This window comes from Lissotriton helveticus, chromosome 5_1 (genome assembly GCF_964261635.1).
Source record: "Lissotriton helveticus chromosome 5_1, aLisHel1.1, whole genome shotgun sequence".
Taxonomy (NCBI): Eukaryota; Metazoa; Chordata; class Amphibia; order Caudata; family Salamandridae; genus Lissotriton; species Lissotriton helveticus.
Window position 1 is genome coordinate 244,110,471 of NC_136065.1, and position 25,444 is coordinate 244,135,914.

Below are 25,444 nucleotides of genomic sequence, written 5' to 3' on the forward strand. Positions count from 1 at the left end.
TACTGGCAGTGTTTCTAGCATTGAAAGCCTTTCAGATACATGTTATCCACAAAGCAGTCCTGATCAGAACAGACAACATGACAGCAATGTATTATATTCAAAAACAGGGGGGGACGCACTCTCTCCAATTATCCAGAGTAGCACAGGAAATTTGGAGATGGGCCATTCCTCAAAACATCTATCTGTTAGCCGAACACCTACCAGGAGTTCAAAACCAGATAGCAGACATCTTAAGCAGACAGTCGGAACAAATACACGAATGGGAACTGCACCAACAAATACTGCAGCCATTCTTCCAAAGATGGGGACAACCAGAGATAGACCTATTTGCCACTCATCAGAACGCAAAATGCCAAAGCTTCGCGTCCAGGTACCCACATCACCTGTCGCAGGGCAATGCGTTATGGATAAATTGGTCCAACAAATTTGCATACGCTTTTCCCCCTCTCCCACTAATCCCATTAGTGGTCAGGAAACTGCAACAACATTCAATGACCATGATACTAGTAGCACCCACGTGGGCAAGACAGCCGTGGTTCACCACGCTCCTGCAACTCTCACAAGTGCCACATCAAAAGCTACGAATTCTACCCATGCACCTTACACAGAACCATGGAGAAATAATGCACCCAGATCCAACTCAATTGAACTTAGCGATCTGGCTCCTGAAATCCTAGAATTTGGGTACTTAGATCTCCCCCCAAATTGCATGGAAATAATTAAACAAGCGAGACGTCCAACCACCAGAGCATGCTATGCAGCTAAGTGGAAGAGGTTTGCTATACACTGTACTAATAACAATATCAACCCTCTAGACGTATCAACAAGGGAGATTATTTGCTACTTGTTACACTTACAGCAATGTAATCTAGCGTACACATCTATCAGAGTACATCTAGCAGCTATAGCAGCATACCTACAAAACAGGCAGCGCATATCACTGTTCAGAGTACCAGCGATAAAAGCATTCATGGAAGGTCTTAAAAGAGTCATTCCACCAAGATTACCACCTTCCCCAGTCTGGAACCTCAACGTAGTACTCACCAGACTAATGGGGCCACCCTTCGAACCTATGCATAGGTGCGAAATACAATTCCTTACATGGAAGGTGGCATTCCTTATAGCCATTACCTCACTCAGAAGAGTAAGCGAGTTACAGGCATTAACAATACAAGAACCATTCCTACAGATACACCAGAATAAAGTGGTTCTTAGAACAAACCCAAAGTTCTTGCCTAAAGTAATTTCAGCATTCCACATCAATCAGCCAGTGGAATTACCAGTCTTCTTTCCAAAGCCACAGACGGTGGCAGAAAGGGCTCTACATACACTAGATGTTAAAAGAGCCATTTCGTACTACATAGAAAGAACACAAGACTTCAGGAAAACTAAACAACTATTTGTAGCATTTTCCCCAACACATAAGGGCAATCCTATCTCTAAAGCAGGCATCGCAAGATGGATTGTAAGATGTATACAAATATGTTACATTAAAGCAAAGAGAACATTAACTGTTCCTCCTAGAGCTCATTCCACGAGAAAACTAGGAGCATCTATGGCATTCTTAGGGAACATTCCCCTAGATGACATATGTAGAGCAGCAACTTGGTCTACACCACATACATTCACAAAGCACTACTGTGTTGATGTACAGGCTGCACAACAAGCCAGAGTGGGCCAAGCTGTATTAAAAACTCTATTTCAGACAGTTGCGACAGACACTGGTGACCACCGCTAGGGAGGTAACTGCTGTACAATCTATTCATAAATGTACCATCTGCAGCCCATATGCCTCGAACGGAATATGCTACTTACCAGTATGCATCTGTTCTTGGCATAGAGGGCTGCAGAGTGGTACATGCCCTCCCTGCCTCCCCGGAAACCTGTGTCTGTCCCAACATTATCTTATTTAGATACATTTACATGGGCATATCTTTATGTACTACACTACACTACTCCATCTAACCCTACTATGGCAAAACAATCTAAGGATGGAGCCGATGCCCATGCGCACTAACACCGAGAGGAGGAGTCACCTATGACGACAAAGACTTCTCCAGAAGAAAAACAAAGTGCAATCATCCGAGCCCAACACCAGATGGCGATCTATTCATAAATGTACCACTCTGCAGCCCTCTATGCCAAGAACAGATGCATACTGGTAAGTAGCATATTCCTTAACATCTTTATAAAGTTTATCTGGACCAGGTAGGTTCCGGTCCTCTGTACACTAGAACAACATGGGGTCTCATTGCAAACTCTTACGAAGAACCATCATGAAACCATTTTGTCTACAAGAAACAAAGGAACACATAGTCTGCGTATGCCCAACAATGCTTACTTCTAGACGCTTATTAATGCGAGAAGAATGGATAAGACTTGGAACTTGATCTTGCCGCCAAGCCATAATAGCAGCCTTCAACCTGGATAACACAAAGCTGAATATCAGGTTAACAAAATTTGTAACCAAGTATTAAGCGAGCTGGAAGTTATCGGGATCGCCAACCCTGTCCCATTAGAGCCGGGGGAAATTCCATCATTGGACACACCAACGCCTTGTCGGCTACTAATACATTGTTGATTTGAACCTGGTCCGCGAGACTTATAACAGCAGTTAAGAACCCAAGTAGAGTTTTAACCAAAATGTTATCCCAACAATTTTAAGAAATGTATCTATTTTATGAACACGATGCATGCTTTTATATTGTAAGGTTTTTAATTTACCTACAATAAAGTTTTTACAAGAAACATAACCATTTCTTAATAAAGTTTCATTCAGGAAGAGGGCGAGTTCAGTGAGCTCAAGAGAGAATAGGGAATTGAAGGAGAGAAATAAGCATGAAAGAAAAATAGTGAAACTCTGATAAGGTATGGATGTGAGGCCAAATGTTTTTGAGCAGATTGTTTTTTAGTTCCTTTTGGAAGTGGAGGAAGCCCTTTGAGTATCTTCTATCAACTGGCAGTGAATTCCAGAAATTTGCTTCGGAATTTGCTGTTGCTACTCTAAAACGTTGAAAGAAGCTCTGAAATAAACGGGGGGTTATGTTGTATGGCCTTTAAAGTATTGCATGCCAGTTTGAATTGTATTCAGGCTGCTAGAGAGAGGTAGTGGAATCTTTTTAGCAAATACAATGGGTTCATGCTTTCTGGTTAAGAGAGATCAGGCAGCAAGGAGGAACTGGGCGTGGGGCTGTTACTCAGCCGAGCTGGTACTAGGACCTGCACAGCAGTATGGAAATCAGTGGGATACAGGAGGAATTTCATTATTTTTTTTAGTGAACAAAGAAAGGCTCCTGCATTTAAACTAGTATAAGCAATTTGAGAGTTCACTGATAGATTGGAATTGACCCACAAACAAAGGCCTTTGACTTCTTGTGTCTTGATAGGGGTGAAACAGTTAATACAAAGCTCATATAAACAATTTGAAACAGTTTTTTTAGCAGTCGCCTATTGATGATCACTTTTGTTTTAACTTGAAAAAGTTTAATGACATCTATTGACTGCTAAAGGATTAATGAAATTACACCTACCAGAACACTGTTTCAAATTTGTGGCTAACCTGAGTAACCATGTATGTCTGACACCAAAGCCTTTTTTATTAGCCAGCTTAATAGTTGATGTTGCAGCACACATAGCATGACTTTAGATACCCATCAGGTTTGCGTTCATTTACAAAGACTGTGCACACAGATTTATAAATATTTCTAATCTAAGCTGCTCTTGCAAGAGAACATTTATAATGAGGATATAGGCGAGATTTACAGTCTGCCAGGATGTTGGACTGACATATCTGTAGACAGGTCTATTCATCCAAAGGAACACTTCTGAGGCAAAGTCTGGTAATATTGTATCTTTCCTCCTTTCTCAGTTGACAGACATTTTGTCCATGATACATGTTGCTTTGTTTTTTGTAGAATTAAGGGCATATGTCAAATGTCTTTCTTACTCTTGCAGCCTAGCAGAGATGGATCAGAAGTTCCAGCAAATCCTGGACTGGCAACAACTGGACCAGAATAAAGCCATCAGCCAAATATTAAAAGAGGTAAGGCACAAACCTTCAGCTTCATAATGTCCCGTAACAGGTGTTTTGACTGCTTGTTATACCCAAGGCTCCTTAAGTCTTGAAATGCCACACTCATTCATGCCACATACAACTTTATAACTCCACTCTTCTTTTACACTATAATACAACTTGTAATCCTAGTTTGGAACATATGCATGAGTCAGTCAGTTCAATATTATACTGAGCCCCACTTTCTCATACTACCTTCTGGGAACTTCCCCCTATATGGCTAAGGTTAGTATTTCTGCCAAAATAACCTTAGAATTTCCAATAATGCAAGTACTCAGAAGTCCGCGATAATGTAATGTAATGTAATGTAATGTAAAGTCCGCGATAATCACAAGTATTGCAATTTTAGCAGTAGAATGAAGTGTCTTTTCTTTGTGATAAGGCTGGAGAACGGTGTGTTGCAGCCATGGAGTCTTTAACTAAAAAGATGTTTAAATATCCTTTCCCCTGGGTAGAATGGTGAATCGCATGTCTCTTGTCAGTCTAAAATGTTCTCAGGGATGTATTGCACCCAAAACCTCTTTGTGACAACCTCTTTGTCTAAGCTACAGATCATCTTCATTTAAGTAAGGGCCAAGCCTCCATCACAAGGAAGCATGAAATCCTGAAACTCTATTTTAGAGTGCAAACCCCTATATTGAAGAAGTGTGACATGAGTAACTTCAAATTCCCCCCCTAGGAGTGTAAAGTCTAGCAATAGACTTTACCCTTGAGCTGGGGGACTTGAGGGAATCATGCAAGGTGAGTTGGGGTTTGAATTAGCTCGCTAGAGCTGCAGTAAGCCTCAGGTGTCTGGTTTTCTGTTGAACTGATTATCACTGGTAAAACATGATCAAAGGTAATATTTGTTTTTTAGTAGAAACTTGAAAACACCACATTGTGTTGTACTTTTTTCTGCTTTGGCACCCTCTGCTGTCAAACGCTATACGTGCAGTCTTTGTAAGCACATTTCTGTGGATAATTCTCACGCTGTGACGAACTCGAGAGATCATAAGGCACTTAATATGCTCTGGTGGACATCCGCATGGCCCCTGGACCCAGAGGGCCTACTTACACTCCAGTTTTGGGAGCATGTCTCACCTCATATGTCTTTATCACACTGAATGTTGTTGTGTGGTTGCAAGCATGTTCGCAGTTGTGCAAGTGGCACCTCAATGATGCCGTCTTCCTTCAGTATCAGTGGGTTAGAGGTTTGCTTTCTGAAAGCTCAGGTATCAGGATATTAGCAGATTGCTGTGTATCTGGATGCCTCTATAATCCATTTCTTTCTTTAAATCACCTTCCATAACACTCCTCCTCTTAGGTTTATATTGTGATGATCGGAAAAGCATGCCTATTGGATCTACATCCCTTCATACAGAAGGATCAGAGGCTATAACATGAACATCTTCTGTGCCTATGCACCACACAGTAAAGATGATGTGCTGGTTTTGGTGAAATTGCATTGATTTTCGTGCATACGTTATCTCATAAAATGTAGAGGTGGTGTAACAGCTGTAGACAATACCGGCCTGAAACATGAGCAAGTAATAACTTCTCTTTGATTTATAGTCTGTGCTGCAGCTGGTGTAAATTCAGGACACATAGGTGCATGGCCTGTTCTGAGACGTGCATTGAGATTGGTCCTTTCCCTCCCCCCTTCCACCTCCTCACCTCCCTGGACAACCTAGTCCAACTTGTTTCCTACTTCTTTCATGTCCAAACTGAAGTTTGGAACTTATGGTGCTAAAATTAGGCTTGACACTTGGCAACATTACCTGTACAAAACACTGTGACCACATTTAAAGGAAACCTACTGAGCTCTGCTGGTTCTGTCCCGCAAGAGAGAGACTGAACTATAGCAGAGCACACTGCACAGCATACAAAGGTAAGCTGCTATGTGGTACTGTCACACCCGGCCGCCAGGAACACATTCCCTGCACTGCTCTTAAAAAAAGAAGGACCCTCACACATACCTTTTAAAAGATATATTTTTATTGTTTTATATCGGAACCTTGGAGCAATGCAATAGAAATTTACGGCAATCGCACAGTAAGAAATTGAACATCTGACAGTTCCTCCAGCTGAAACAGTGAGATTTACAGGTAAAATCTGCAACTTTAAAAAAACGTGTGGGGAAAAAGACGACAAGGAGCGAAAAACAGAACGAGAAAAAGACAAGCAGTACTCTGGGCCCTCAATTCGCTAAAAGGCATTCAATGACATTACATCAGAAAAAAACTAGTTTATACAAAGCATATTCAATGCAAAATATTCAAACAGACCGTGGGTCTGAATATCTCCTGGGTATCCATGGTGCCTTCTGGAGAAACGAGGAGGTTCAAGGTGCGGGAGTGGGGGAGAGCAAAGGAGAAAAAAACCAATGGGTGAGCAAACAGGGGAGTGGGGAGCGCCAGGACCATTAAGTACAATGTAGAAACACAGTGTATCTGGGCCACATTGGCACCAGCTCAGTGAGGTAATTTTTCTCCTTTTTTCCAATAATGATGTTCCGTCACACTTACTATCTGTGAGCCATGGACAACCAGCAAGCCTCCACAACTGGTGGAGGGGTATTGCTGCTTTCGGGATCTTTGATGAGAAAAAATCACAATTCGTGATGGGGGACACTTTATGCTCTCTTTGCACCATGTCTAATGATACTTGGGCTTTCGTGCTGGTCCATTTCACCAGTTATTTCCTCCACTCCATTAATGCTTGCACATCTCTGCTCTTCCACTGCAGTGCAATCCTTCACTTGGTTCATACTAGGGCCAGGTCTACAAATCTAGTTGATTCTTTGGTTTTCTTAGAGATCTTCAGTATGCCGAGCAGCTTTAGGGCTGTGTGTCTGCTGTAACCACAACGTGCGTTGACGTCATTAGGTGGAAGGGACTTTTGGGGGGGTGGGGGTGAGGGGTGCGCTCTTTTTAAAAATAACTTGTAGGTTTTTTAAATTGCGTGTTTTTAAAGGAACAGCCAATACAAAGTACCCTAAACATGAGGATAAATCAAACTAAGAAAACAAGCAGAGCAAGGCCATGATATCCCCAAAGAGAGACAAGAGACTTGAGCAACAGCACCACAGGTCTGTCAGCAGTTAACAATTATAAACCACTTGTAAACCAGTGGACCCACAGTATGCCATTACACAAGTGTAGGAGTGTAGGAAGCGGGCTCAGTACATACTATACCAAAGTACGGTACAGTGTGCACAGAGCCTAGCGTGCCCCAGAGGTATAGCAGAGGTTAAATTAGGTAAATACCTACAGCTGTCTTTGTGGTAGTGTGGGTGAGCAGTTAGGCTTATCCAGAGGGTGTGTTAAACATTTATCGTATTCACTTAATCAAGACGGATGGCACGCACTCTGAGACAGAATCCAGACCAATTGGGTAAGTACAAAAAAATATACTTATTTTTTTATTTCTAGAACCAAGCAGGACTTGGTACAGGTAGGTAAAATATACTTTCAATTGTAAACCTTCACACAGAAGTGCAATTGAGGATGGATTTGCAGTTTTTTTTTGTTTTGCAGAGTTTTATATAGCGCGAACTAGACCCGAACCGAATCAGGTATCAGAGCGCTTTACATATTTTCCAGTTACGTTACATGAGGACACAGTTTCATTTTAGGCACGGGAAGATTACGTGATTTGTCCAGAATCACAGGTTTTGGCGTCGTTAACGAGACTCGAACCCAGATCCCCAGGTCCGAGGTCGAGCGCCCTAGCTGTTAGGCCAACTCCTCTCCCCTTGCAGTTGTTACAGGCTGGTATGTTTTCAAAAAGCAATTTATAATACACAAAAATGACTTTTAGATTACTTTGACTACTGGGATGGTATGCCTAGACACCACACAGAGGAATCTCACCATACAAGGTAAGTAAGACTTTTCTTGGTTTAAGTGATAAAGCCTTTTTCCTCTATACAAAACAACAGTTCAACACTTGGGACATTTTATGCCCAAAAAGTCATACCATGGGTTCCTATGGGAGAAAAATGGTTATCGGTTTCACAGGTAAGTAAACGTCTCACGAGTGGGAGTGTTGGGGGTTAGGTCCAAGGTTCCCCACAGTCTTGGTACACTTAAGTTGCACCATCAGCTACACTGGGGCGGCCGGGTGCAGAGTGCAGGGGCCCAATGTAAGGCAATGGGGGCCTTTGTTTAGGGACTGCTTAAGAGCCTGAGATAGCACTGTAGACTTTGAGGGGGCTCTCTAAAGCTTGCATACTGTAGGAAGCTGCCTTTCTATATGGTGCACCAAAACGATGTACACCGTTGAGATTCCAGGCAACCCTTATTGGTTTACACCGGCACAAGTAACAAACCCAAATGATCTTTTTTGCGGTACTGCAGGTGAGCAGTTTACGCTTGTCCGAGCGTAGTGCTAAGCATTTGTTGTACTCACAGAGCCAATAAATGACACACACACTCAAGAATAAATCTGCGACCAATTTAGAAAAATAACACATTTTTATTTAAATTTCAACAACAAGAATTTCGGTATCGAGTAAGTAATTTTCGTGATATTGATTTTTACAGGTAAGTAAAATGTTAACTTAAAAGCGTCTTTACACTGTAATGCTTTCCTATGCGGAAAAAACATACACTGCATACAGTTATTTGCAAGAGGTTTCCAGGGGTCCACTTCAGGACTTAAGATGGTAGGGGCGAAGGTCCAAAGAACCACCAGCAGTTAGTCTTTACCGGCACTGGAGCGTCCAAATGTAGAGGTGCTGGTCGGGTTGGTAGCTTTGCACGCTACACCAAAGTGGGGTGGGAGGAGGAGGTGCACCTCGAAACAGGCTGGAGAGGGGGGCCTGGGGACAAGTCTGTGAGCTCCCAACAAGCAGCTCGGTTCATGAGGACCCTGGGAGCAAGGAAGCACAGTCAGTTCTCGGAAACGCGGCCTGGGGCGCTCTGGTGTAGAGTGTTTAGGTCAGATGAACTTGAACTTAACGGTCGCTCACGGTTGTCGGTCTCGCCAGTTTAGGGTACAAAAACAGGACAGCTGGGCCACTCCTGAAGTGGATCTCTGTGGTGCTCGGTCTTGGCGTCTTTGGAGTTTGGATTGGACTTAAACAGGCTTTGGTTGCTGCAAGCTACCAGTACCGTGGGTATTGGTGCTGTGCGGCTCAGGTTTTCCCTGGAGTCTTCTCACTTGGTGGCGAATCGGATCTAACCACCTGGAGAATGATGACCTCTTCTGGTACGGCTGCTGCGTCGGTGAGACCAGGGACCGGCAGAATGGCGGACCGGACTTTGCTGTTTGGTGCCTGCAAGCTGCAAAGGGGGTAGCTTATGCACTCCAAGGGAGATTGCTGGCACTTTGCGAAGTGCTGGCCGTCCACCAGTGTTCATGGCAGATGCACAACAGCAGGACGAGTTGGGTTGCCGTGATTGTTTGAACAGGTCCGCCAAAAAGTCTGCAGCTGGTGCTCTGTTTTCTCTACTTCACTCTTCTCTGTCCTCTTCCTCTTGTGTCCATTGAATCAGAGTTCCTGGCGTCATGGGTGCCACCTAAATACTCAAATTAGAGGTGTTTTAAGGGGAGTGAGGGGTAGTAGCCAATAGGCTACTGATCACTGGGGCCACTACACCCCCTAGATGACCACTTCCTTTGGGGAGTAGGCATCACTCTGTCCCAGAGTACCTAATTGCACCACTCACAAGATAATTGAATCCTGTCTTTTGTGTTTACTTCATGTTGCCCACAGTAGAGGTGTGTCCAACCTGGAAGTGTAACATGGCAGGTATATCAAAGGCGATGTGCTCTTTGAAGCTCCATACTTGACATGCTAATATGCTAGCTTACCTGCTGGAGGAGGTAGTAACACCTCCTGCCAGAGTAGTCATTGATCCTCCCCTCTTAAGAGCATGGGCTCTCACCTGCCGGGGGTCAGAGCCTGCCTCCGGTGGCAGGCTGGAAGAGTCTGGTCAGCCTGCACCCTATTAGACTAGTAAGGTTTTAGGGTGCACCTCTAAGGTGCCCAATGGGTTCATGTCTTAATAAATCCATCACTAGAATCAGTGTAGGTTTATTAATACAAGGTGTTTGATACCAAACATCATATGTTTCAGTGTAGCCATTATGTATCTGGGTAACTCGTTTTGACCAGTGCCCAGTACATACCTCAAAGTGGCTTCCCTGTTCACTTGCAGTATCTAGTAATAGAACTAGACATCGCAGGGGCATATATGCTCATGCAGATATGTCCTTACATAAAATATAGTGCACTCTGCCTTAGGGCTCAAAGTCCTACTTAGGGGTGACTTACATATATTAGATGTAGTGTGACTTTAGTGTGCCATGCCACATTTTCCCTTGTGGTTTGCACCATGTCATGCAGCCTACAACGGCAGTCTGTGTGGAATTTGTGTGATGGTCCATTAGGGTGGCATTTGACATGCTGTAGCCCTTAGGGACCCTCTTTAGTACCTATGCCATAGTTATCAGGGGTACCATTTACTAGAGACTTTCAGGCGTGCTAAAATCCTTTGCCAATTGTCTTAAAATTAGACATCTGCTTGTGATGGTTAGCAGTTCTCAGTGCACTGTCAGAGTTGAAAAACTAGCATCCAGTAGCTATAAAGTGTGGCGGTTTTGTGGTATACTCTGAGGTTCTCCCTCAACCGTCAGTGTCTCCTGGTAGAACATATCTCTGAGTTTTCAGGTTTATACATCCAGTCAATTGCTCTGAAAATCAACAATGTACTTAGTTCAAAATTAGCCTGTAGTGCCATGTCACATGGGGGCTTTTAGCAACTATGACATTAAGCTATATATTTCAGGCATATGTAATACCAATTTCAAACATTTAAGCACCATTTCATAGAGAGACAAATCTTCCTAAAACAGTTTTATAAAGTAGTTACCTTCACAATTATCATCGATTTATTTTTCATATATTGATCAGTCCATTTCATTCCAAATTTGGATTAAAATGATTCAGTATATGATGTTTGCCAACTGTGAAACTGAATTATGAATCATTGTCTCTGTACAAGGATATTAATATCCAAGACTACCAAACCACTTGTATAGTATACAAAATTGGCTAACAAGGCCATCCGCACCAAGAAGAACACTTGAAGCCACAAGACATGTCACGAAATTTGTTAGGGAAATAAACACAACTTAGGCCTCTATGGCCTTTTACCCCAATTTTTTTATATGGTATGTAACTAAACTACATATGAATTTAACCTTTGTCAGCTCAACTCAAACTGCAGCCACCTCTCGCAGTGCCAATTCAGAATGTGCCTAAATCGTCCAAATGTCTGGAATAGCTGTGTTCTCTGCACCCAAATCTAAGCTCCTTCTTCGACTCAACACTTACTCTACCATTTTGGGTGCCACCAGAGCAAGGTGCAACAAATGCTGAAAAAGATCACTCGCAGAGCTTTGTATAGTTACCAAAGGCAATAGAAAGAGAGTGTAAGTAGTATGGGTTGAACCCCCAAGTGACAAGTTAAAAGAACCTTTCAAAGTGGGAATGCAGGTTTGCAGAGCAATTTTACCACTGTGTGAAGTTTTAAGTTTCGTTCATGTGAAGCCTTAAAATATTGCTCTGTTTTAAAAAAAATTCGAAAAGCTCACACCATCAAACTGTTCAAGGCAGCATTCATTTTAGGAGAACTTTATTTATTTTAGAGCTTTTATATAGTGTGTACCAGGGCCCAGGGTACTTTGGAGCAATGTTCAATGGGTCTAAACAAAAACCAGCATAAACATATTAAAAATATTAGCAGAAACATCTTACCTTAAATATTTCACAAAGCAGGAATCGAATCATATATTAAAAAATGTGTAATTAAAAAAGCCAGCATAATATTGGGTGACCATCTTTATATAAGATTCTGTGTTTGCACACAACAGGATTAGAGAGGCTGCAGGTACACTGCTGTCTAGAGGTTGGCTCAGTCATAGGCTTAGAAATTCACTGTGATCATCTGGTCCTAAATGAAAGCGGATATTGTAGTACATGTATCTGTTGTGGAAATACATTGGTTGTATATACTTGTATATAAAGTACAGCCAATGCATCTGATTATAATAATTAAGAGGGCTCCAACTTCGCACAGTACTCTGCAGGCAAGAATCGTCAAGCGGTCTGCTTTCGTAATTGCAATAGAGCATGCAAGATCATTGTAAAGTGGTGCCCTAATTGTTAATACAACTGCAACCAGTAGGAAGGTAGGTAACTAGGTATATATAAAACCTTCACAAAGGGATTTGTGCATTAAATGTTGGCTTAGTACGTGTTGTTGAACTCATCTGTGTGTGGTGTAAAGATAATTAATAGGCAACCTTTGTGGCACTCTGATGTGCTCTAAACTGAACTGCCCTTTGTGTCAATGGCTAGTAGTCTTTTGAAGTCAGTGTTGATGTTGAGGGCAGTTCCTTCCTTTACTTTAGGTTGCAGGATTGTTTACACTAAAGCTGCAGATCTGAAGTCTAGGGTACACTGGTCCGCACTAGCCACATCTGATTTTTGCATTTATCTTGCAGTCGGAGATCCAAAAAACAGCATTTGAAGCTTTACAGCTGAAGAAAGACATGATGCACAGGCAGATCAGGAACCAGGTAGGTCATGACACTCATAAATGGTAGGCAGCATTCCGCCTTCTATCAGTTCACCGAGCTCAGTGAATCAGTGAAGGCACTGGGAAATCATATTTTATGTTGGCAGTGCACGCAGTGCTAAGTCGCTTTGAAGTGCTTTGTGTATATATTAAAAAAAAAAAGAAAAACTGTGGTTGCCAGTACCTTGAGCTGTTCTTAAAATATTATGCACTGCTTCTCATAAAGGTAGGTTGTGTAACACCTAAATGCAGCTGACACTGAAAGACAAAGGAAGGTTATTTAAACTTTGTTTCAAAATTGACAAAAAAAGTAACTAAGGTAAAGAGAGGTTTGCAATAAACATTCTGTAAAGAGCTTTGAGACCAGACCCTGGTACTGTCACATATTGTTTTATGAATTATATGAATTTCAGCCATCAGTCTTGCTAGTGATGTTTAAGGAATGTAGAACCCGAATGCATTGACCATGTTTGTAGAAGGTGTCCTGGACCACTGAAGTCCTGACAAACAACAAACAAAGAAAATGGCCACCTCATCCACTAATCTCATTTCAAAAAGCTATGGTGAGATGTGCTGTTGTCTTGTGTGTGTTATGCTTTTTCTTTCAGTAACATCCTTTTTATGTAATGATTATAGAGGGTCTCAAAATGTTTTACGGAAATTATGACTATTACTGAATGTGTTTGATTTCATCTGCCGGAGAAATCTGAAATGCTTCAGCAACTTGTTTTGTTACGCAACCATAAATGGCGAGGGACTAAACTTCAGAGTTCTCTAAGTAACAAATTCACATTTGTTAACAAATTGTTTTAATCATTACTTGTACAAATTGTGTGAAAAAATGTCATACTGGTACTTCATCCTCTGATCTGGCAACAAATGTTTTGTGCTGAAATTTACATTTCTTGTCAGGGAGAATTTTCATTGCATTTCCACCCATCATGGCTTACGCTCATTTTTTCATGATCTTTTGTTTCTTTTAAGTTCTGTTCCCAACCTCCCATTTATCTTTACGTACAAACACAGTATTGAAAGGGCAATATTACATATTCCTTCAAGTTGAGGGCAATGACCCATTTCCACTATGCACCTTAGTATTCCACCGAGTTCTCGGAATTAAAGCTTGAAACAGCAGGAATTTAAGACAACATACTTCAGGAATGCTTTTAGATGTTCAGAATTAATATCAGAGCTGACTTGAGGGCCAGCCACGATGTTGCTTGTTCTTCAGTGGTTTATAATTTGAGAGCTTAATTATTTGCTGTAAATATAAAACTCTGTGATATGCTATCAAGACCCCCCTCTGGGTCTCAATATGTTGGATCACTGTAAGTGATTGTCCTGCTGAAATGTAACATTCTACATTTCCAGTTTGTCTGAGCTGCCTCCTACCCATGCAGTGCTATACATGGCAGTGGCTTGCAGGACTACATTCCCTTTGACATTTAACAGATCATTGGTGTTGGCACAACTTTTGATGTGTTACTTTTACGGTGACACTTTGAAAGACAAGTTAGCAAGGGGACTCAAATTTGGTATCTGTAGCAAGCTGGCTCTCTATGTAGTGTACCAAAATAAGGTGCACTGTGCGGAGAGTCCAGGTATCCCTTACTAATGTACAGGGGCTTGCTCTAAGAATCCCAAGGTGCTCTATTTGTGGTAGTGTGATCAAGCAGCCTTAGGCTTATCAGAGGGGAGTGTTAGGCACACACAGAGTCAGTAAATGAGACACACACACTCAATAAGGAAATCCTATACCAATTTAGAAAAATAAACATAGATTTTTATATTTATTTAGCTGCCAAGATCTAAGAGATTAGGTAAGTATTTTTTGAGTTCACGATTTTCAGACACTCAGATTTGGGGAATGAGGCTCGAACTCGGTAATATTATCATATGGGAGAAACATACACTGCATTGGGTCACTTGCAATCGCCTTACAGGAATGTTCTTCTAGTCTTAAGGTAAGTAGGGGCCAAAGTCTTTTGAACTACCAACAGTGATGGTTTACCTGCCTGGGGTGTACTGGTGCAGAAGTGCTGGTCGCAAGGCTAGCCTCGAACGCTACCACTGGAGTCTGTGGAGAAACCTTCTTGAGGATCTCTGGGGCAAGAGGGCACTGTTGGGAGGCTCGGACTTGGGTTGTGGAGCTTGGGTGCAATGGTGTGTTGTCTGGCGGGAGGCTTGCGTTGGAGGCTCTCTCTTTTGGGGTCGACCTGAAAATGGTGACAAAACAGGGCAGCAGGGCCACACTCGGTGCTGGCCTTGGTGATGCTGATGGCCATTGTTGGTAGGTCGGTCTTGGCGGTGTTGGGGCTGGACACTAAACAAACCTTGGCGGCTGCAAGAGGTCTGTTACCCCAGGTATTGGTGCAGGGCGACTCCTTGGGGTCTTGGTATCTCTAAACTTGGTGGGGAGACATATCTGGCCTCCTGAAGCAATGTGACCTCCTCCTGCGTGGCTGCTGCGTTGGTGTTCTTAGTGGTCAACAGATTGGTGAACTGGACGTTGCGGTTGGTGGCTGCAGGGAAGTGGCTCCTCCACGTCAAGGGAGATGCTGATGTGTTGCTGAAGTGGTGGCAGCCCTCCGAAGCTTTTGGAGGATGAACAACAGACAACAGCAGGACGAGTCAGGTCTTTGCAATTGTTGAGACAGGAGCAGGCAGGCAGGGTTTGGTGCCAAATCCACAGATAGTCCATGGTTCTTTGACTCTTCTTTGTCCTTCTTCTTCTTGAATCAGTTTAATCTGAGTTCCAGGTGTTAGGGGGCCACCCAAATACAGACATAAGGGGAGTTAAAGGGGGTGGGTATTAGTCAATGGGCTACTTACACTTGAGGTCACTACAATCCCTATATGACTACTTCCTGTGGGGAGTGGGCATAACCCTGTCCCAGAGTTCATAATTCCACCAAAAGTTGGATAGTGGAACCCTTTTTTCGAAGTGCACATCAGGTAGCCCACCTTAGGGATGTGACTAGCTTGGCGGTGCAACACACCTACTTGCATAGCTATTTTCCTGCTTGTCCTGGTGCCAAATGGGCCTCAAGGCAGTAGGTGGCATCTCTCAGGTCTAGGGAAAGCTGGGGTCAGATATCAAAGACAGCAGGGGCTTTGAATCCCCTGGCCTTGATATGCTAAATCAATAGTCATCCTGCTGGAGGAGGTGTGAACATCTTCCTTCAGAGTAAACATTGTCTCTGGCCTCGGAGAGTGTGGCTGTCTGCTGCAGGGGGTCAGAAACTCGTCTGTTGTGGCAGGCTCGTCGATAACAGTCACCCAGCACACTAGATAGTGGTAGATCTCTTCAGGGGGCACCTCTAAGGAGCCTTCTGAGTTCATGTCATAATAAAATAAAGACACTGCAGCAGTGCAGATTGGTGTTTGATAGCACACACCAGTATTTTCAGTGACACCATCATGTGGCTGGGTAACTCATGATGACCAATGCCCAGAACTTGTACTTAAGATGGCTTCCCTGTTCACTTGTACCATCTAGTAATTGAACTAGACAGCACAGGGGCATAGCTGCACATGCAGATATGCCCTCACATTTAATGTAAGGTCTTAGGGCTAAAAGGCCTGCTGTAGGGGTACATTTACATATATTACATGCAGTGACTTTGGCATGGCACACAGCGAGTGCCATGTTGTGTGTGCACCACGACTCGTAGTCTACAATGGCAGCCTGCATGCAATTTGTACGTGGGTCCCTTAGGGTGGCAAAAGACATGCTGTAGCCCTTATGGAACATCTTTTGTACTCATGGCCTGGGTACCAGGGTTATCATTTACTAGGGACATATAGGGGTGATAAAGTCCTTGCCAATTGGTTTACAATTAGAATGTAACAGCATTAGGAGAAAGAGCACTAGCACTGAGGTCTGGTTAGCAAGCCTGAGTGCACTGTCCGAATTGAAAAACAAGCATGTAGTTGTCAAAAAGAGGGCAGAAAGTGGGGGGACAACTGCAACAAAATTCCAGTTTCCTACAGTATCCAATTTGGTGTTGGTTGACTTAGCATACCATATGGGTTGCTGAGATTCTCAGGTTAATAAGAATGATTAAAATGCCGACACTAACTTCTGTTACTTACCGATGTTTTACGTTTAGTGGCAAGCGCATGAAGCAGGTAGGAGATGGGTGTTTTTAGTTGTCTGGCAGATGTGACATCAGAGATATATCTGTTGAGGGTACAGACCCCTTCACCCATCTAAGGGTGAAAAAAGTGCAGGATCTAATGGGGCCGACCTTATGAATCGGTCTGGAGATATAGAAATGGCAGCTTCTTAATGTAGTTAAGAGGCATGGCTAGGCACATACGCACCTGCACAGTGCTAGGATGTGATGGTTTAAAGTTATTTATATTTGAAAAGCGCACCAAGTCCAAATCAAGATCTAAATCTTGTGCAAGCTTCCGAAGAAATCCTGGGTCATGTTGTTTGAGAGCATATGAAGAGAACATTAGCGAAATGATGACAAATAGAGCGGGACAATTGCTACTTTCCTTTAAGAAAGTTTTCTCCACAACCTGAACGAACTTTGGCTCAATGGATCAAATGAGTCACGGCTGAGGTTGGCTTTGATACTTCCAGTTTTGGTATTCCTTTATGAGACTCTGCATGACACCAAAAAACCTTGGGAGCAAGGTTAGAAGACATTATGACAGCGGCAATAATATTAAATGTTTCTACTTCAAACCTGTAATGAAGTGAAAAGCTTTAAACTAGCATAATCCTTGCATCCACTTCCGAAAAAGAATATAGTATGTGCTTCTCCGAAAGAGACACGTTAGTATTCGATTCCTTATCTTAGAATATCCCCAGGCGTCAGACTGGATCCGGAAATTTTTGCGTAGCAGTACCCTTGCGCGTCAGTAGGCGTCGTCTGCGGCTCCGCGTCCGTCGTCGGCGTCGTGGGCACCGTGATGACGTAGTCGGAGTACTTAGACGCCGCCTCCGCGTGCTGACGTCAGTTCTTCTTTTTTCCGCGCCAGCAGCGCAGATCCGGAAAAAGTGGTACCTTAGTCACTTTTTGACTAACTCTTTTTGATCTTTTTGATCTCCTTTTTCGAGTCTTCGACTCCGAAACGGTGCCGGTAGGGATACCTGGTTTTAAGCCCTGTGAGGATTGCGACCGGCTGATGTCGGTCACGGACCCTCACCGTCAGTGTCTCCACTGTCTCGGCGTCGACGACAAGACCTGTTCCGACTGCCGGGCCCTGACTTCGAAGGCTAGACGGGAGCAGTCCCGTAAGCGACTCGAACTCCGGCAGTCGGCCTCGCGCCAAGAGAGGTCCCGGTCCGGACGGAGGTCGAGGGACCGGTCGCGGGAGCGGAGTCATCATAGCTCCGGGAGTCGACATCACTCCTCAGGGTCGAAGTCGTCAGGTAAGCACAAGAAGTCGAAGAGACGTCATCGCTCTTCCGACTCCCCCCCCGAGCGGTTCCTCATGGCCATGAGGTCCCTCCCTCCTCCGACGGGCTCCGCGGCGCCTTCAGGCCCAGCGGCCCCGTCTGGGGGTCCTAGCGGGTCAGGAGCTTCGGCCCCAACGCCGTCGGGTGCTTCGGCTCCAACGCCGCCAGCGCCTTCGGGCCCGGCGCCGCAGGGCCCCACTGGATGCGGTTCCGGGTCATCGCCGGTGGATTTGACGACCTTCCCGGCGCCGACCCCTCAGGTGTCACCTCCGGCTCCGCCCTCGGGCGGCGGCGTCCCCGACGCCTCCCTCGACCCGGTTCCGGCGCTGGTGCGGCGCCGCTGGGCGCCGCATATGACGTCGTTCGGAGAATTCATTTTCCATGAACCGGCCTCATCTTTTCCTAACCCTGAATACCAGGAGATGGTGATGAGGAGGATTGGGAGGAGTCTGAGGACCCTCTGGCACGTGAATGCCAGTCTCAAGAGGACTGGGCAGAGGAACTTGGGGAGGCCAGTGGTATAGACACTTCGCCTGACACTGGCTTTGTCTCGCCTCCTACCGTGGCTACGGAGGAGGGGGCAACCTATAGTGTGGTGTTGATGAGGGCGGCCAAGGCCTTGGGCCTTGAGCTCCCCGTCGCGGCCGTGAGGACTAACCTCCTCACCGAGGTCCTTAAGCCGCAGTCATGCTCGGCCGAGCCTCTGCTGCCGTTTAATGAGGCCTTAACTGACGTTCTTTTGGGCACTTGGTCCAAGCCCGCTACGGGTTCGCCCGTAGATCGGAACGTGGCCAGACGCCACCGCCCGGCCCCGGGCGACCCATGTTTCCTGTTCACCCACCCCACCCCAGAGAGCCTGGTTATCCAGGCCTCCAATTCCCAGACCGCGTTCCCGTCGGCTCCGCCGGACAGGGAATCCAAGAGTTATGAGCAGTATGGTAAAAAGATCTTCTCATCCCTTAGTCTGGGACTGCGGTCTTCCAACACCGCATGCCTCTTGGGCCGTTACACCCACTCTCTGTGGGATACGGTTGCGGAAGTGCTGCCAGAGTGTCCGTTGGAGGTACAGGCCAAACTCGGCCAAGCCCTTGTGGAGGGCCGGGATGCAGCCAAGTATTCTATCCGGTGTGGGCTGGACACCACCGACTCACTAGGTAGAGCGATGGCAACGACAGTGGCGGTCAGACGTCACGCCTGGTTGAGGTCCGCCAACTTTTCGGCCGATGTCCAAAACACACTGACTTGCCGTTTGATGGCCGTCGCCCTTTTGGCGACAAGGCAGACCATGCGCTTGAGCGCTTTAAGGACTCCAGGGCTAGGGCCAAGTTCTTGGGCCTCTCGGCCCCGCGCCAGCAATCGGCTGCCTTTCATTCCTTTCGTGGCCACATAAGGGGTGTACCCACACGTGCTGCCAGCCACGCTCCGCATGGTAATACCCATGGTAATACCCAACGCGGTGGCGGCAGTGGAAACCACCGTGGTGGCGGTCGGGGACAACGGCGAGGTCAGTCCACACCTTCCCCCGCAGCATCCACCTCAAAACCCTCCTAGTCCGTGCTTTCAGGCCCATGTGACGCCAGTGGGGGGCAGGGTTCACCATCACCTCTCCCACTGGCGCACCGTCACATCGGGCAAAGGGGGCCTATGCCCTATCTTGGACCTACGGAATGTCAACGGCTTCCTCCGGAAGGAGAAGTTCAAAATGCTGACACTGGCTCAGGTCTTAGCTACCCTTGACCCAGGAGACTGGATGGTAGCGTTGGACTTGCAGGACGCTTATTTCCACATCCCCGTCCTGCCGGCCCACCAGCGCTACCTGCGGTTCACGGTTGGCCACGAGCACTTTCAGTATACCGGGCTCCCCTTCGGCCTTACCAGCGCCCCACGGGTGTTCACAAAGGTGATGGCGGTGGTCGCAGCTCATCTGCGCAGGTTAGGGGTTTCAGTCTTCCCCTACCTCGACGACTGGTTGTTGAAGGCGGGCTCGCCCCAGACAGTCGTCAGCCACCTCCAGACTACAGCAGATCTCCTGCACCAGCTGGGGTTCTCCATCAATGTGCCGAAGTCACACCTGTGCCCCTCTCAGAAGCTCTTCTTCATCGGAGCGGTTCTCGACTCGGCGCAGTTTCGGGTTTATCCACCCGAACAGCAGGTCCTGAATATTCAGGCTCCGATTCCCATCTTTCAGCCGTTATCCCGGGTCTCGGTCAGGTTGACGCTGCGGCTTCTGGGGCTGATGGCCTCCTGCATCCTACTGGTGCATCACGCCAGGTGGCGGATGCGGGCTCTGCAGTGGGACCTGAAGTTTCAGTGGGCCCAGCATCAGGGCAACCTGTCCGACCACGTCCTGATCTCGGAGGGCACTGCGAGACAGCTGCAGTGGTGGCTCACGGACCGCGATTGGGTCAGCGGCAGATCCCTCTCCCTTGCCCAACCGGAGCATGTAGTTGTGACGGACGCGTCCCTCCAGGGCTGGGGAGGCCACATGGGAGAGGCGGAGATCAGAGGCCTCTGGTCTCCGGCGGAGGCCCGGCTCAACATCAACCTGTTGGAGTTACGGGCGATTCGTCTAGCACTGAAGGCATTCCTCCCCTCTGTCCGGGGGAGTGTAGTGCAGGTGTTCACGGACAACACCACCGCCATGTGGTACTGCAACAAACAGGGCGGGGTGGGGTCGTGGACCCTTTGCCAGGAGGCTCTGCGCCTCTGGCAATGGCTGGAACGCCAGGGCGGGACCTTGGTGGCTCAACACCTGGCAGGATCTCTGAACGCCAGGGCGGACGAGCTCAGCCGTCGGTGCATGATGGATCACGAATGGCGTCTGAACTCGGACGTGGCGCAAGGCCTCTTTCAGCAATGGGGAGAGCCTTGGTTAGATCTATTTGCTACCGAAGAGAACTCGCAATGTCATCAGTTCTGCGCGTTGGAATTTCCAAGGTGGCACTCGTTCGGAGACGCTTTTCGTCGCGAGTGGAGTTGCGGTCTATTGTACGCCTTTCCGCCTATACCACTTCTGCCCAGAGTGCTGAAGAAGATCAAGCGCGACCGGGCCCAAGTCATCCTTGTGACTCCGGACTGGGCACGAAGGTACTGGTATCCAGAGCTACTCAGTATGTCAGTCGATCCCCCGATTCGTCTACCTCTTCAGGAGGACCTTCTGTCGCAGCAACAGGGGACGGTCCTCCACCCGAACCTGTCCAGTCTCCACCTCCATGCTTGGAGATTGAGCGGCGACAGTTGAGGCCATTTGACTTGCCTCCTGAAGTCTGTAACGTCATTCTGGCAGCCAGGCGTCCCTCCACAAAGTCTGTATACGCCTGCAGGTGGAACAGATTTGTGGCATGGTGCACAGCAAAGGCTGTGGATCCTCTTGCTGCCCCTCTTTCTGAGGTTCTTCTCTTCCTTCTTTCTCTTGCCCAGCAGGGCTCTGCTCTGGGCACTATCAAGGGCTACCTTTCTGCCCTTTCAGCCTTTCTGAGACTGCCTGATCAACCTTCTTTGTTCAAGTCCCCTATTGTAAATAGATTTCTAAAGGGCATCACACACACATTCCCTCCTGTTCCGTTTGTGATGCCTCAGTGGGACTTGAACCTGGTTCTTACGTTTCTGATGTGCGCTCCCTTTGAGCCACTTCACAACTGTCCTCTCCGCCTTCTTACTCTGAAGACTGCTTTCCTGGTTGCCACCACCTCTGCCAGGAGAGTGAGTGAGCTCCAGGCCCTTTCTTTAACTCCACCTTTTCTTTCTGTCCATCCAGACAAAGTGGTGTTGCGTACTAAGCCATCTTTCCTGCCCAAGGTTGTCACGGCCTTCCACATCGGGCAGTCTATCACCTTGCCAACCTTCTTCCCGCCACCGCATCCCTCTAAAGAGGAAGAGCGGCTCCGGGTGGATGACCAACTCTTTGTTGGTTACGTGGGCTCTAAGAAGGGTAAAGCGGTGCACAAGAGGACCATCTCCCGGTGGATCATCTTGTGTATCCAGGCATTTACTCCTTGGCTAAAAAGGAGCCCCCTGTTGGATTGCGGGCTCATTCTACCCGAGCCACGGCGACTACAACTGCCCTGGGCCGGGGAGTGCCCTTACAAGACATCTGTCAGGCAGCTACATGGGCATCGCTGCACACGTTTGCAAGACACTACTGCCTGGACAGCCAAGTCCGGAGGGATGGCTTCTTTGGCCGTTCTGTCCTCCAGGACTTTCTGGTGTGATTATTGGTTCGCAGACCCACCACCGGGGTTGGTATTGCTGGGGTATCTATTCTAAGGTAAGGAATCTAATACTAACGTGTCTCTTTCAGATAGATCGTTACACAAGTAGTAACTTGTGCATCTATCTCAAAGAAGAATTCTCAATTGTAGTAAGGCCATAGAGGCTTGAATTATCCCATCTTCATACAAGGATATAATAATGAACTGATCATTAAAGTGGCATTTAGTACTGCTGCACATATACAGATGGGAATGTAGAAAGATATATATTCTTATTTATTTACTCCTCTAATTACTATTTTTGGCAGCTTAAGCATGGATTCATTAAAATACAACACCAAGCCAAATTTTCATCTTTATCTTTAGGGAATGAGCAGGTCCAGGAATAAATAGAGCATGAAAATCATTACATTGCACAATTTCTAGTTCTACATCTTTTTGTTTGACTGACCTCAGTTTCAGATGTTCTCTGCAAATATAGAGGGCTACCTTAAGACGATTCCAGAGATAATGGACTGTGCTTTACATTTCATGAATGGTTGTTTCATTTGTCATGGGACTTGTAGTTGTTGAGCCTAGCTTCCGAGTTTATATTGTATTTCAAAAGAATCAGTCTCAGAAAGTGACAATGTGCAGGGTGCAGATATGGACATACAAAAAAACCACATGATGGAGATCTTGAACATATTTGAGACAAATATCACAAAATCTCTCTTCCTTCGGACTACCTTTCCATATTCCAGTAAACACCTGCAAAGGAAGCAAATTTAGCCTTAAAAGCAAGATATTTCTCCAAACACCATGCAGAAGATACCATGTGAGGTAGGGTTTTTTTAAACAAATTTTATTTGTCAAAGGAACACATATAATGCAGACCTCTGAATCCCAGAGACAACTGCCGCATGTACCATACAAAAGATATCGACCATTTCACTAATTTAAACAGGAGAATCTGAAATGCAATACATATAAAATCAACCCCTGCAAACCCCCACCCCCCATGCACCGACTCCTCATTCCTGAAAAGTATATCTCTAAACCCAACTGCCACTGCTCTACTTGAACGCCCAATGTTAAAATATCGGCTTCTGCCATGGCGATAAGGGCAACCCTTTAAAGATCAAGGACAACGAAGAAGGCGCACAGATCACACCAAATCCTGGATCCGGGCCTCCCGCTGCGGCTCCAATTCCAATCAACGATAATCCGCCCAGCGCTTCCAAATCTTATAATGGTAACGGGGCAACCCCTAGCTTTAAAGATAGGAATTTCAAGACCCATACAGAAGTCCAAACCTCTCTTCCAGACCGAGACCGGGGGAGCCACCACCGCCTTCCAGGCTCTCGCTATATCTCTCTTCGCTAAGGTGAAGCCCAATAACATAAGGTGGCGCTGATAAATATTGCCCCGATCCATTCCATCACATGAAGGAGGACAAGTTTCGGCAAGCTAGGAAGCTCCCACCCCAGAACCTCGGAAAGGCAGACCAGGACCCCCCCTCCAAAATCTTGCAAGTAGTGTGCAGCGCCAGATAGTGTGTAGCAAGGTCCCTTCTTCGAGCCCACAACGAAGACACACCGGGGAAGCCACCAAGCCGCCCTCCAGAGCCTAACCCTGGTGAAATAGACCCTATGAAGGTATTCGAACTGGATAAGCCGCAGGCTTACGACAATAGCCGCCCCACGCGGGGAGGCCAATGCCTCTGTCCAGTCCTCCTCCTCCATTTGACCCACATCACCCTCCCATGCCTCACACAGACGCTGCAAGGAGGGGGATCAATGAGTAACCAGGGATTGATACATTTTACAGATCTTATGGTCTAAGAGGTCGCCCATGAATACCTTAGCGAATACCTTAGCCTCTAGGGGGCTAAACACCGGCAGGGAGTCGAGACCTTCCAAGCTGGGGGATATCGCGTGTTTAAACTGTAGATATTTGAAGAATTGGGTTTTGGGCATTTGGAAATCCTTTTGGATATCCTGAAAAGATTTTAGAACCGTGCCCCGCATGACGTTCCCCAGGGTAGAAATCCCAATGTTGTCCCAATCACGAAACCCGGAGAGAGACAGCAACTGCGTGAAACGGCCATTGTGCCAAAGTGGGGTGTCCCGGGTCAGCCTATTCCACCAGCCCATTCGCTGCAGAGCCTGCCTCCAAAGCTGGAACACAATCCGCGTAGCCGACGGCAGGGGACGCCTCATCGGGGCAGAGTAAAGGACAGTATGTAGAGAACGATCTCCCATGCAGCGTCGCTCCACGGCTTAGGCTGGGTCCGCTCTGTCCCCATACCACCAGAGGTAGGGTTTTTTTTGCATATGGTACCTTCTATTAAACTTTTTTTCCTCTCATGTTGCAAACTAAGTAAAATATCCCTTTTCCTGCTCACTGTATACAAAGATTTGTTAATTAAACTTTTAAAATTAGGTTTTGGAAATGGAGCATCCCCATTTTGAACAATTTAAAACACTTCCATTGCTTTTATGAAAGAGGAATAAAATGCACTTCTCTCTCATAGTGTGAAAGATTTTGTGCTCTAATGCGGCTCAGATAGACTAACCCTGGGCGTAGTTTGCGAAGTAGCGCTACGCGAAGTGCACTTCGCACTACGCGAACTTCACGTAGCACTACGCGAGCTGCGTAGTAGCATGTCCGCACTGTGCAAGATGCGTTTTCAATGATTGCACAGTGCGGACAAGCATCTGGCACTGTGCAATCATTGAAAATGGCATCTTGCACAGTGCGAGCTGTAGTTTTCTGCCGCTCGAGTAGATTTTTACTCGAGCGGCAGCTTTCTCAACGCTGACTGGTAGTTTCTCATCGCGAGCGGTCGCGAGCATGCGCGACCATTAGCAATGAGAAACCTGACCTCCCTGCGTTGAGAATCTCGCTGGGATGTCATTTTGCTTGCTCGCGGTCGCGAACATGACGTTGAGGACCGCGAACAAGCAAAAAAATACCGCTGCGCTACGCGTGTTCGCACTGTGCTACGTGCAGCTTGCGTAGTGCGAAGTTGCACAAACTTCGCAAACTACACGAGCGTAGCGTAGTGCTTCGCCCAGTGTTAAGATAGACACCCTTTTCGCTTCCTAGCAAGCTATTCCCCCACCTCAACACTTCTGCCATATCAAGCACAACCATGGAGGATAAGGCAACTGAGTCAAAGAACAGACTTGCAGGC

The 25,444-nt window shown here is 46.3% G+C and overlaps 1 protein-coding gene across 3 annotated transcripts in view; it reads left to right on the forward strand.

The window, feature by feature from the left end:
• The window catches only part of LRSAM1 (leucine rich repeat and sterile alpha motif containing 1), a 362,528-nt gene that overhangs the window by 261,421 nt on the left and 75,663 nt on the right, over positions 1–25,444 (forward strand). For all 3 annotated transcript variants that reach the window (XM_078642118.1, XM_078642119.1, XM_078642120.1), the window contains 2 exons: positions 3,955–4,042; positions 12,566–12,640. In XM_078642118.1, the coding sequence (XP_078498244.1) occupies positions 3,955–4,042; positions 12,566–12,640 (163 nt within the window). The remainder of the gene's footprint in view (positions 1–3,954; positions 4,043–12,565; positions 12,641–25,444) is intronic.